The sequence below is a fragment of the Ranitomeya variabilis genome, chromosome 2 (genome assembly GCF_051348905.1).
Source record: "Ranitomeya variabilis isolate aRanVar5 chromosome 2, aRanVar5.hap1, whole genome shotgun sequence".
Taxonomy (NCBI): Eukaryota; Metazoa; Chordata; class Amphibia; order Anura; family Dendrobatidae; genus Ranitomeya; species Ranitomeya variabilis.
Genome location: NC_135233.1, coordinates 783,386,354 through 783,400,522, shown reverse-complemented (window position 1 = coordinate 783,400,522; position 14,169 = coordinate 783,386,354). Strand labels below are relative to the sequence as shown.

General features: G+C 44.3%; 1 protein-coding gene across 5 annotated transcripts in view; it reads left to right on the top strand.

Annotated features, from left to right (window-relative positions):
* Positions 1-14,169, top strand: part of DOP1A (DOP1 leucine zipper like protein A) — a 105,951-nt gene that overhangs the window by 67,635 nt on the left and 24,147 nt on the right. For all 5 annotated transcript variants that reach the window (XR_013221817.1, XM_077289814.1, XM_077289815.1 and 2 more), the window contains 5 exons: positions 2,882-3,138; positions 3,734-5,690; positions 5,767-5,878; positions 8,463-8,645; positions 8,830-8,955. Coding sequence is in view for 4 of the 5 variants with exons in the window: in XM_077289814.1 (XP_077145929.1) it covers positions 2,882-3,138; positions 3,734-5,690; positions 5,767-5,878; positions 8,463-8,645; positions 8,830-8,955 (2,635 nt within the window). In the remaining variant the exon portion in view is untranslated. The remainder of the gene's footprint in view (positions 1-2,881; positions 3,139-3,733; positions 5,691-5,766; positions 5,879-8,462; positions 8,646-8,829; positions 8,956-14,169) is intronic.

Genomic DNA, 14,169 nt, shown 5'->3' with positions numbered 1-14,169 from the left:
GTAAGTGCATATATTTCTGAATGAGTCGTATACTCAATACTGAGTAAATGGAGATGTTAGTGAAATTTATTTCCATTTTTCCACATTTTGCATATCGTTAGTATGTCTATCAATCCTAGAACTTTCTTAATTCCACGACATTTCACTCTTGGTGTTACAATTTCAATGTGTGTATGTATGAATGTGTACACATACAGTATCTCACAAAAGTGAGTCCACCCCTCACATTTTTGTAAATATTTTATTACCGTATATCTTTTCATTGGACAACACTGAAGATTTGACACTTTGATGTAGTCAGTGAACTGCTTGTATAACTGTGTAAATTTGGTGTGCTCTCAGAATAAGGCTGGGTTCACACTGCATCTGTGGCATCCGTTAGACGGACTACGTTACACCGCGGTGTAACGTAGCCTGTTAACGCCGCCATTAAGTTCTATGTTGTGCGCATTACTAGCGCACACCCACAATGGGCGTGCGCTAGCCATGTGCCGTCATTGAGTGACGGACCCTAGGACGGGGGCTGCAGCGTTTCCGGGTCCGTCACTGCTAGCGCAGATAGAGCTAGCAGATGCTCTATCTGCGGCTAGCGATGTGACAAGTCGGCACTTGCGTTAACAGCAGCCCGTTACCGTATGTGTTGAGCGGGCTGCTGTTAATGCAGTGTGAACCTAGCGTAACTCAACACGTAGCCATTAATGTCTAAACTACTGTCAGCAAAAGTGAGTACGTCCCTAAGTGAAAATGGCCAAATTGTGCCCAAATTATCAATATTTTGTGTGGTCACCATTATTTTCAAGCACTGCCTTAACTCTCTTGGGCAAGGAGTTTACTAGAGCTTCACAGGTTGCCTTAAGGTGAACAAAACCATAAATCTACAGTTTTTAGCAATATCTTGCAATCATCAAATTATATAGTGCAGTGTTCTTACAATTGCTCATTTACCCTTCTGCCAAGCTAATTCTTCTCTTTTCCATAAGGTGTATGGCATGACACGATTAATAACTGACTAGCTGAATCTTCCTAAGCTCTATGTTAAAACAGGAGGTCAATTTTTCCTGTATGACTCATAAGTCACTGCAAAAATCCCTGGCAGTGGTGAGGAGGGAGCAGCTGGGTCAGGAGTTGAAGATGGGAATGATAAATGCAAGGACCAGAGACTTCCTGTTTCTACATAGAGCAAAGAGAAGAATTAGCTGGGTAGAAAGGCAAAATGAGCAATTGTAAGTGCACAGTGCAGTATAATGTGATGACTGCAACATATTAATTAATAAAAGCATTGATGGGTGTGCTTCTTTAATAAGATTTTCTTTATGTTTTGGGCTGATTGTCCTGCTGCGGAATAAATCTGGAGTCAATCAGGCTCCTCCCTGATGGTGTGGTATGAGTGTAGAAGTATCCGTATGCTGCCAGTGTTTCTCAGCATTGAGGACACCACTATTCCTGACCAAATCGCCCATTCTGCTGAAATTCAACTATTTCATCTGCTGTGTTTATTGCATTTTTTTTAGGAGGAGTGGTGACCAAAAAATGCATTTATGATTTTTTTTCTGACAATGATTTTGTTTTTTACTTTACTTTAATTTTTTTTTTTTTTTTTAATAACTATGAGGACTTGGATCTACAATTCACTGATCTCTTCTACTACATAGTATTGCAGTATATAGTGTAAATCTCGGTTTCCTTTAGAGCTCGGCGTATAGCTGAGCTTCAGAGGAGCACCAAGATGACCGAGACAGGGGACTTCAGCAGGCCCCCAGCTGCCATAGTAACCCATTAGCTCCCTGCGGTTGAGTCACAATGCACTAATGGAAACCGGTAATTACGAGCAGTGGCGCGTATTCCATTTTAATGCTGCTGTCAGAGATTGGCAGCAGCATTTAAATGGTTAATGGCTCTCATTTCCAGCTCCATATGTTAGAGACAGACGCCGGCTATGTAATATAGCCAGTACCTGCCGCCTGTCTAGGGGTTAATTCTTCACTCTATTATGGTCTTATGGATTTATAATGTAGATGTCGCTTGTGATGTGTATGTAACATTTGTTTTATGCTAAATTAATGTAGTTTTTTCATCCTTTTTTTTTTTCTTTGGTGGGGAGTGTCTTTTATTACACTTTATTTTCTTATATGTTATAGTGACATGTATTGATACATAATATATCCCCAAAGAGATGAAGAATTCCCTCTGGATGACCTTACATTTGATTTTGTTATTATTGGGTTCACACTTGGTGTTCTCCGATAAGCAATATGTCACGGTTTCTGTTGAAATCCCCGACAATCCATATTCTGACAGAGACCTGACGGAGCCATTCATTGAATGATGCTGACGGAGCCACTGTGGATGCTGTCTGGCCTCTGCCCTAGAAGTACGCATCTTTTTCAGTCCCTTACATTGTACCCGCAGAGAGCACTGTAATAATGTGGACCTAGCCTCAATTATAGGAAAAACCTCCCCCTGCTGTACCACAAGTCACTGGCACAGCGTATGTGGGTTTGCTAAGGCAACTGATTTGCAGACACCCAGTGATCATGTTATTGCTGGGACCAACAGAAATGCCGGCATTCTCAATGCTTCTATTCACTGTGTAGTGCTCATAGAGCCCTGTGCAGACTATGGCAGTGATACCCTGCTGCCTTCTCTCCAGGGTCCCTTACCGAGACCTAATTTGCTCCTGGTCTGTTGCAGGAGCAATAATCCCGCAATGCCAAAAGACATCACAGTCAAAAGACAGTGGTCGGGAATGTAGTAATTTGCTGAATATTTGTACATTGCCATACCACTGTATTCTTACCAATCCAGACCATTTATCTCCACCATCATGTCCCTCTCCAGCCGTTCTAGTGGTGCATTACTGATTACTGCTTCTCATCTCCAGGTCCTTGTTCATTATGCTGGACAGTCTGAATAGCCTAGATGGCTGCACATCTTCTGTGGGCCAGGCCTGGTTGCATCAGGTACTGCAGAGACATGATATCGCTAGAGTCCTTGAACCTCTTCTTCTTCTGCTCCTTCACCCTAAAACTCAACGTGTATCGGTGCAACGAGTCCAGGCCGAGAGACACTGGAGTAAATCTGCTCAACACTTGGACGAGAACCGGAAAGTCTTTGACAAGGCATCTAGCAATAATGATGGTGAGTATACCGTGCTAGGCATGATATGTGCTCAATCTGAGATTTGCTTATCTACTGCTATCTACAATAATATTCCCTGTTGATATTTTGGCAGTTTGCGACATGAAAAGGGTCCTGTTACACAGTCAGATGTGGCCAGTTTTTGCTCGTATTGTAAATCCACTGCTCTTCTTAGTATGTGTGTGCATGTCTGAATGTATGTATGTGTATGTGTGTGTGTGTGCTTATATATAATTTAATATAATTACATTTTTATTTATTTTTTTAAATCCGCCAAACTTTAATGTAGATATCAGTCGTTATATTTGGTGGTAGTTTTTATGGTTGGTACCGAGGGGGCGTGGCTCGCTGTGGTCTCTGGGGTGTGTCTTTATGCTACTCTGCATATTTACTCACTTGCCACACCCTCTCAGTACAGACTATAAAAATTTACACTAAATTAGAAAGTGTATATATCTGGAACCATATAGAAGATTAAAAAAATAATAATAATAATTATATAAAAGCCAGCCGCAGGAATACAAGTCCCAATAATGATGATTATTACTATATGTGCTCATATTGTAATACTAAGCCAAAGTATATTCTCTTCCAGCTTTTCCAAGCTCACGTCTATGTTCTGGGATAACGTCTAAGCAGGTTCTAATGGATGAGATGGAGAACTTTAGCCTGACGGTGAACCCTCTGAGTGACCGGCTTTCCCTCCTGAGTACAAGCAGTGAGACCATCCCAATGGGAATATCGGACTTTGAGCTTCCAGACCAGCAGATAGAAATCCTGCAAAGCTCGGATTCTGGGTGTTCGCAGTCTTCAGTGGGGGACGAGGTGGATGCTGAGAGTTTGAGTGCTCAGGATAGCTCTAGAGAGGACTCTGTGGAGGAGACCGTTCAACAAGTTATCACTGACTTGATTTGCAATGTTCTTAGAAGTGTTGGTGAAGAACCTGAAACAAATTTCTCAGATGTAGATCAGGTAGAGACAATTGACGGGCTAAGTCCATGCATCGCTGTAGTACCGGAATCTCCCAGGAAAGAGGAAGAAGCTCCTCAAGAGAACGAAAATCACTTCTCAGCCAGAGACCCATCTAACTTTCTGTCCGTGTTTGCAGAAGGTGGCATTGAAAGCTTGGCAAATGCTATAACCAGAAACCTATCCTCTCCTTCAATTATGGCTCAGCAGTTACCTGTGGAGTTTAATTCCAACATGATGGGGGGACATCACAGAAAACGGAGTCACAGTAGCATCCAGTTTAATTTTAAAGGGAAAGTGTCAGAAAGGGATCAAAATGGTAAGGAAGGGGGCAATAAAGCAACAGGGACAAAACCAAAAGTCAAAATGGCCAGAAGGAAAGACGAGGATAAGAAAAAAGCACAAAATGAGAAGTTGAAACAGACAAATGTTTTTTTCAGTGATGGACTAGATTTGGAGAACTGGTACAGTTGTGGAGAAGGTGAAATTTCTGAAATTGAAAGTGATGTGGGATCTCCTGGCATCGGTAAATCCCCTCATTTCAACATCCACCCTCTTTACCAGCATGTGCTCTTGTACCTCCAGTTATATGACTCCTCCAGGACATTATATGCGTTATCTGCTATAAAAGCCATATTAAAAACCTGCCCAACGGTGTTTGTGAATGCTATATCCACCACCAGCGTGAACAATGCGTACACTCCTCAGCTATCCTTGCTGCAGAACCTTTTAGCAAGGCATCGGATTTCTGTGATGGGGAAAGACTTTTATAGTAACATTCCCCTCGACTCCAATCACAATTTTCGAAGCTCCATGTATATAGAGATTCTAATTTCGTTATGTTTGTATTTCATGAGAAGCCATTACCCTACACATGTGAAAGTTTCACAGCAAGATCTCATGGGCAACCGGAACATGCAGATGATGAGCGTCGAAATCTTGACCCTACTGTTTACAGAGTTGGCAAAGGTCATTGAGAGCTCTGCCAAGGGCTTTGCCAGTTTTATCTCCGATATGTTGTCTAAATGCAAGGTGCAGAAAGTGATCCTCCACTGCCTCCTATCTTCCATTTTCAGCGCTCAGAAGTGGCACAGCGAGCGCATGGCAGAGAAGAACATAATGGCCATTGAAGAAGGCTTTTCTGAGGACAGTCTCATAAATTTTTCTGAAGATGAGTTTGACAATGGCAGTACACTACAGTCTCAATTATTAAAGGTCCTTCAAGGTCTTATCATCTTAGAACATCGGGTGTTGACGGTTCCTGAAGACAACGAGGCAGGCTTTGATTTTGTAATAACTGATCTGGAACACATAAACCCTCAGCAGCCAATGACCTCCTTACAATATATGCACTCACAGCCAATCACATGCCAGGGAATGTTCCTCTGTGCTGTGATCAGGGCGTTGCACCAGCACTATGCATGTAAAATGCACCCTCAATGGATTGGACTCATCACATCCACTTTGCCCTACACAGGAAAGGTGTTACAGAGAGTAGTGGTGTCAGTCACGTTACAGCTTTGTAGGAATCTTGATAACTTAATACAGCAACACAAGTATGAGACGGGATTGTCCGACAACAGGTAAGTGTGCAAAAGATGCCAATTTAACTTTCATAAAACAGAAAGCTTCAAGAGTTTAACTTTGTGTTCTCCCTAGGCCTCTATGGATGGCATCATTCATTCCACCCGATATAATACTGACTCTATTAGAAGGCATTACAACAATTATTCACTACTGCCTGCTCGATCCCTCTGCTCAGTATCACCAGGTAAATTGACATGTCAAGAATTGCTTAGTATATTCTGTACGTTTAGCATTCATTTGGTATACAGTACCAGTATATAAATAAAACGAGATTGCAAGTTGGTGGAGTCTATAGGAAATCTGGCAAAGTTATAGAGCATCTATTAGATTCTCTATCAAAAGTAGACATTCAGCCCTTTGGCTGTTCTGGTGCTGTCCACAGTCCAGTACAGCCTAAGGAGTTTATGCGGTGGCGTTTCGCACCATGCGGCTGCCCTCCACCTGACATTTCTCTTTCACTGATCTTGCATCCTTGGGATGCAGATACCAGTCAATACAACGATGACCAGAGAGTTATCAGCTTTGTGTTCCATCATTGAGCCTCTGCGTCTGAGAGCTCAGGAGGTGTGATGATATCACTACATCACGCCAGCAGGGTCTCTGTACATGGCGCTGACCAGAGGTGCAGGGGAACAAAGTGAGGTGAGTAGTTTTTTTTTAACATTCTGTGGGAGGGAGGAGTAGAGGTTGACGTAATACTGTGTAAAGAAGCTCTGTAGGGCCATCTTTCTGCATGGGGGCTGTGTGGGGACATCATACTGTGTCGGGGCTGTGGGGGCGTAATACTGTGTAGTGAGACTTTGTAGGGACATTCTGATGTGTAGGGGGTGGTGTGGGGACATCATACTGTGTCAGGCGGATGTGGGGGCGTAATACTGTGTAGTGAGACTTTGTAGGGACATTCTGCTGTGTAGGGGGGTGGTGTGGGGACGGTATACTGTGTCAGGGGGCTGTGGGGGCGTAATACTGTGTACTGAGACTTTGTAGGGACCTTCTGCTGTGTAGGGGGTGGTGTGGGGACATCATACTGTGTCAGGGGGCTGTGGGGGCGTAATACTGTGTAGTGAGACTTTGTAGGGACCTTCTGCTGTGTAGGAGGCGGTGTGGAGACATCATACCGTGTCAGGGGGCTGTGGGGGCATAATACTGTGTAGTGAGACTTTGTAGGGACATCCTGCTGTGTAGAGGGGCGGTGTGGGGACATCATACTGTGTCAGGCGGATGTGGGGGCGTAATACTGTGTAGTGAGACTTTGTAGGGACATTCTGCTGTGTAGGGGGGTGGTGTGGGGACGGTATACTGTGTCAGGGGGCTGTGGGGGCGTAATACTGTGTACTGAGACTTTGTAGGGACCTTCTGCTGTGTAGGGGGTGGTGTGGGGACATCATACTGTGTCAGGGGGCTGTGGGGGCGTAATACTGTGTAGTGAGACTTTGTAGGGACCTTCTGCTGTGTAGGAGGCGGTGTGGAGACATCATACCGTGTCAGGGGGCTGTGGGGGCATAATACTGTGTAGTGAGACTTTGTAGGGACATCCTGCTGTGTAGGGGGGCGGTGTGGGGACATCATACTGTTTGATGGGCTGAGTGATAACATGTGCATACATCATACTGTGGAGTATCATATTGTATTGTGAGCTGTTCATCAGAATACAAGTTCGGAACCACAGGAGCACAATGATGTGCGCTGACGTAACATGGATTAGCAGTAATAACTAATCACCAACCTTAATTTTGCTCAGTATTAAGTGATTAAAATTAATATAAAACAATAACCAGCAAACGTAAGGTTGGTCAGTTGGTTTGCACCTCTACAACAGTCCCAGTATCTCATGTGGCCCATTTGGAAAGTGAATTGCTCACCTTGGCTCTATAGCATCCCATACACCATTGATAATTGACGGCTGAACACTCATTCATCGGACAGCTGCTTTTCAGGTGCAAGAACAAAAGGACTGGAAATCTGATACAACTGCCTTCCACCATCTTTCCCCAAGATCACCTGCTAGGAGAGAACCGGGAGGCCTCCATTAACATTAAATTGTGGGCAGGTTCATCTGACTTTAATTTACAAAAAATGTATACAGACTGCCTTAAAATCTCTAGGCCTGACTGGCTGACAAACACCCAGTGATCAGATGAACAGCACTATGTTGAAAGGAGTCACAACTGTTATGCAGCTTAACGATCATGTAACTGGCATCTAATAGACTTTTTTTTTACTTTTCTCTGGTGACGAACTCCCTTTTAAAATGAATTTGTCAGCAGGTTTTTGCACTCTATTCTGACCACATGGGGTAGAGACAGAAACCCTGAATCCAGTGATGTATCACTTAGTTTCCTGGGTGTAGTAATTATGATGGAATTACAATTTTCTCTGTTGCAGATTTAGTAGAGTTCAGAATGTTGTAAACCCCGGCTACATCACCGATTGGCTGTTTTCTATGTACATTGTATAATAAGCTGCTGATCGGTGCTGGGGGTGTGGTTGGATTAGGAGGCGGGGTCCTTTGTCCTGTAGTGATAATCTCTTGCTGATAACACACTAATTGTATTGAAACAGTAAAACACAGCCCATCAAGTGACACATCCCTGTAATTAGGGTCTCTTCTACTACATTATGGTGCTCTCAGATTACATAGCAAAAACCTGGTGTCTGATTCCCTTTAATGTCTGTAGTGGATCTGAAGAACAGTATAGCAAATATTCTTGACATATTAGCATTTTTTGCTCATGACTATTGTTGACTTTCTACTTTTCAATGTGCAGCTTATGGTGAACGTAGATCAGAAACATTTGCTTGAAGCTCGCAGTGGGATCCTTTCCATACTCCATTTAATCATGTCATCCGTCACCCTGCTATGGAGTATTCTGCACCAAGCTGACTCCTCCGAGAAGAGCTCTGCAGCAGCGGCCGCCTCGCTCACTACCATCAACCTTGGCTCGACAAAGGTAATAGAGGACGGATAAATTAGTTCTTGGTACTACTGACCTTTTAGATTTTATATTAAATGTCCTGTCGTCAGAGGCTCACGGTCTAATTTCCCTATGTCAGATATATCGTGCCTCAAAGATTTAGTGTTGGTTTTTATTATAACAATCTCTAGAATTGTAATAATGATGTTTGCATTTACAGAATTTAAGACAGCAGATTTTGGAGCTGTTAGGGCCCATTTCCATGAATCATGGCGTTCATTTTATGGCAGCCATTGCCTTTGTGTGGAATGAAAGAAGACACCACAAGAACTCTGCGCGTACCAAGGTAAAGTAATCATTTTCCAGCATTTCTAGAGAATCTGACTACATGGTAAAATGTATTACAATATCTTTTATATTATAAATTATGAAGTCATGCTGCTTTCTCCTTCGCCTCATTGGGGGACACAGCCCGTGGGTGTATGCTGCCACTAGGAGGCTGACACTAAGTGATACAAAGAAAGTTACATATAGTTATTAAGGTTGAAGGAAGACTGTAAGTCCATCTAGTTCAACCCATAGCCTAACATGCCCTAACATGTTGATCCAGAGGAAGGCAAAAAAAAACCATGTGGCAAAGAGTAAGCTCCACATTGGGGAAAAAAATTCCTTCCCGACTCCACATACGGCAATCAGACTAGTTCTCTGGATCAACGCCCTATCAAGGAATCTAGTGTATATATAACCTGTAACATTATACTTTTCCAGAAAGGCATCCAGTCCCCTCTTAAATTTAAGTAATGAATCACTCATTACAACATCATATGGCAGAGAGTTCCATAGTCTCACTGCTCTTACAGTAAAGAATCCGCGTCTGTTATTATGCTTAAACCTTCTTTCCTCCAGACGTAGAGGATGCCCCCTTGTCCCTGTCTCAGGTCTATGATTAAAAAGATCATCAGAAAGGTCTTTGTACTGTCCCCTCATATATTTATACATTAAAATAAGATCACCCCTTAGCCTTTGTTTTTCCAAACTAAATAGCCCCTAGTGTAATAACCTATCTTGGTATTGCAGACCCCCCAGTCCTCTAATAACCTTGGTCGCTCTTCTCTGCACCCGCTCCAGTTCAGCTATGTCTTTCTTATACACCGGAGACCAGAACTGTGCACAGTATTCTAAGTGTGGTCGCACTAGTGACTTGTATAGAGGTAAAATTATGTTCTCCTCATGAGCATCTATGCCTCTTTTAATACATCCCATTATTTTATTTGCCTTTGTAGCAGCTGCCTGACACTGGCCGCTGAATATGAGTTTGTCATCCACCCATACACCCAGGTCTTTTTCATTGACGGTTTTGCCCAGAGTTTTAGAATTAAGCACATAGTTATACATCTTATTACTTCTACCCAAGTGCATGACCTTACATTTATCCCCATTAAAGCTCATTTGCCATTTATCAGCCCAAGCTTCTAGTTTACATAAATCATCCTGTAATATAAAATTGTCCTCCTCTGTATTGATTACCCTGCAGAGTTTAGTTTCATCTGCAAATATTGAAATTCTACTCTGAATGCCCCCTACAAGGTCATTAATAAATGTTAAAAAGAAGAGGGCCCAATACTGACCCCTGTGGTACCCCACTGCTAACCGCGACCCAGTCCGAGTGTGCTCCATTAATAACCACCCTTTGTTTCCTGTCCCTGAGCCAGCTCTTAACCCACTTACACATATTTTCCCCTATCCCCATTATTCTCATTTTATGTAACAACCTTTTGTGTGGCACCGTATCAAAAGCTTTTGAAAAGTCCATATACATTACATCCACTGGGCTCCCTTGGTCCATTCCGGAACTTACCTCTTCATAGAAGCTGATCAAATTAGTCTGACATGAACGGTCCCTAGTAAACCCGTGCTGATACTGGGTCATGAGGTTATTCCTCTTCAGATACTCCAGTATAGCATCCCTTAGAATGCCCTCCAGGATTTTACCCACAGTAGAGGTTAAGCTTACTGGCCTATAATTTCCGAGTTCAGTTTTTGTCCCCTTTTTGAATATTGGCACCACATTTGCTATACGCCAGTCCTGTGGTACAGTCCCTGTTATTATGGAGTCTTTAAAGATTAGAAATAACGGTCTATCAATGACTGTACTTAGTTCCTGCAGTACTCGGGGGTGTATCCCATCCGGGCCCGGAGATTTATCAATTTTAGTGATTTTTAGACGCCGCTGTACTTCCTGCTGGGTTAAGCAGGTGACATTTAATGGGGAATTTTTATCACTAGTCATTTTGTCTGCCATGGGATTTTTTTTTGTAAATACTGATGAAAAAAAGTCATTTAGCATATTGGCTTTTTCCTTTCTCCTCCCCTGCGGTATACACCCTCCTGCTGGCTCTCAGCTAACCAGTTCTTGCTTAGTGTCTGTAGGAGGCACACGGGTCTGTTTCAGACCCCAACGTTTTTATTTTATTTTTTACTTTTCTGTACATTTTTATTTTTTAATTAACGGAGTGAAGGGGGCGACGGTTCCTTTCAAGGTTCCTATCTCCCCTGATCCATCAACAGGCAAGCACGCCGAGTATACCTCCCCGTACCCTTTCCTGCGACGTGGGAAGCCATGCCTAAGCTCACTTCAGGGGCGACGGGTCCTTCGAGTCCTGATCTCCCCACACCAGCAGCAGGCGACCACATGGAGTGTCTCCTCCATGTATCCTCTCCTGGAGCCAGGCCTAATGCCGGACAACTGGCCCTGTCCACCCGGACTTAACTCCGTGGATGTACAGAGGCCCCTCTCTATGGCGTCCGAGCAGCCCCCACTGTCCCACCACTGTGAAAGCGGATGGCACAAGGAGGCGGACGGTTCCTCTCCACCTCCCTAGCAAAGGGTGATGGATTGAGGCTTATTCCTGCACCGTCCACGCTGCACAGAACAGCGCTGAAACCCACATTCGCGGCGGCTCCATGCCGGGATGCACACCGATGGTGAGTGGATCCATTTTCAGAGGGATATCCACATGCTGACAGGCAGCCTCAGCCACTTTCCTGTGGCCCACCTCTCTGAGGTAACGTCCGGCCAGCTGCAAAAATTTAGCCCCCGGCTTCGGCCGATGTGTAGGCAGCATCCCGGAAGTCTCGCCTGGAATGCCCCGCTGGTGTCGCCCGCCGGCTACAGAAATTTAGGCCCCGGCTTGGGCCTATTCAACATAGTGTCCGTGGCTCCGCCCCCCGAATTGGCGCTTCTCGCTCTCTGCGAGATTTTATCAACTCTGCAACTCACGGTGGCCATCTTGGTCCACCCGGCCGGCTCACACTGGGGCGACGATTTTTAGCATTAACCCCTTCATGACCTTGGCATTTTCCGTGTTCGTTTTTCACTCCCCTCCTTCCCAGAGCCATAACTTTTTTATTTTTCCGTCAATTTGGCCATGTGAGGGCTTATTTTTTGCGGGACGAGTTGTACTTTTGAACGACTTCATTGGTTTTAGCATGTCGTGTACTAGAAAACGGGAAAAAAATTCCAAGTGTGATGAAATTGAAAAAAAAGTGCAATCTCACACTTGTTTTTTGTTTGGCTTTTTTGCTAGGTTCACTAAATGCTAAAACTGACCTGCCGTTATGATTCCTCAGGTCAGTACGAGTTCATAGACACCTAACATGACTAGGTTATTTTTTACCTAAGTGGTGAAAAAAAAATTCTAAAGTTTGCTAAAAAATAAATAAATAAAAAAAGCGCACCATTTTCCGATACTCGTAGCATCTCCATTTTTCATGATCTGGGGTCGGTTGAGGGCTTATTTTTTGCGTGCCGAGCTGACGTTTTTAATGATAGCATTTTGGTGCAGATAACGTTCTTTTGATCGCCCGTTATTGCATTTTAATGCAATGTCGCGGCGACCAAAAAAACGTAATTCTGGCGTTTCGAATTTTTTTCTCGCTATGCCGTTTAGCGATCAGGTTAATGCTTTTTTTTTATTGATAGATCGGGCGATTCTGAACGCGGCGATACCAAATATGTGTAGGTGTGATTTTTTTTATTGATTTATTTTGATTGGGGCGAAAGGGGGGTGATTTAAACTTTTATATTTTTTTTATTTTTTTCACATTTTTTTTAAACTTTTTTTCTTTACTTTTGCCATGCTTCAATAGCCTCCATGGGAGGCTAGAAGCAGGCACAGCACGATCGGCTCTGCTACATAGCAGCGATCTGCTGTTCGCTGCTATGTAGCAGAAAATCAGGTGTGCTGTGAGCGCCGACCACAGGGTGGCGCTCACAGCTGCCGGAGATCAGTAACCATAGAGGTCTCAAGGACCTCTATGGTTACTATTCTGAAGCATCGCCGACCTCCGATCATGTGACGGGGGTCGGCGATGCCATCATTTCCGGCCGCCCGGCCGGATGCGGTAGTTAAATGCCACTGTCTGCGTTTGACAGCGGCATTTAACTAGTTAATAAGCGCGGGCGGATCACGATTCTGCCCGCGCCTATTACGGGCACATATCAGCTGTTCAAAACAGCTGACATGTCCCGGCTTTGATGCGGGCTCACCGCCGGAGCCTGCATCAAAGCGGGGCTTCTGACCTCGGACGTACTATCCCGTCCGAGGTCAGAAAGGGGTTGAAGGGGCACATCGACTCTACATAAGTACCTGACCAGTCTCTTAAAGGCACACGACCAGTATTCCCTAGTCTTAAAGGCACATGACCAGTATTCCCTAGTCTTAAAGGCACATGACCAGTATTCCCTGGTCTTAAAGGCATATGACCAGTATTCCCTGGTCTTAAAGGCGCATGTCCAGTATTCTCTGGTCTTAAAGGCGCATGTCCAGTATTCTCTGTTCTTAAAAGCCCATGACCAGTGTTCCCTGGTCTTAAGGGCGCATGATCAATCTGAGGGGCCCTCCGCCGCCAATCCCAGCTTATCCTCTAGTTCCTCTCAGTGGACTTCGTCACTGACCGCAATCCATGGTTCTCTGACCAAGAGATTAAATCCCCTCGGGTACCCTCTGTGGCTCGAAGTGCTCGCAGGACTGATATACATGGTCCCTATCCTACATGGGAGCCATCGGCTAGCAGGGGCTGCTAGTATTCTAGAAACGTACAGGCGTCTAGAAACATACAGGCATCTAGAAAACGGAAGTTTTCGTTTCCTGCTCCCTCACCAATGATTTGATGACAACAAGGCTCTGAATATGGATTGGATATTGCCTGAACTTGCCAGAGCTTCAGAGAAGAGTAACCATTCTCGGTAGCCAAATCCATTGTGTGGTGATCCCCGTTTATATGACCTTCGCTTTTCTCTTAGTTCTTTAATGTTCAACTGAACAAGGTGCAGTTTCCAGCACTATTGACACTCGGGATGCTTACCCTCTTCAAAAATTCCTTCGCCTTTCCATTCGTGAACAGCATTTTCAAGTCACAACCTTGTTCTTCGGCCTTGCTTCCTCACCCAGAGTGTTCGCACAGGTCATGGCGGATGTCATGTTTTCTCTTGCACCCTAGAGGCATGCTCGTCCTGCCCTGTTTGGTCGACTGTCTAGCCGCCCTTCCAGGACTACGC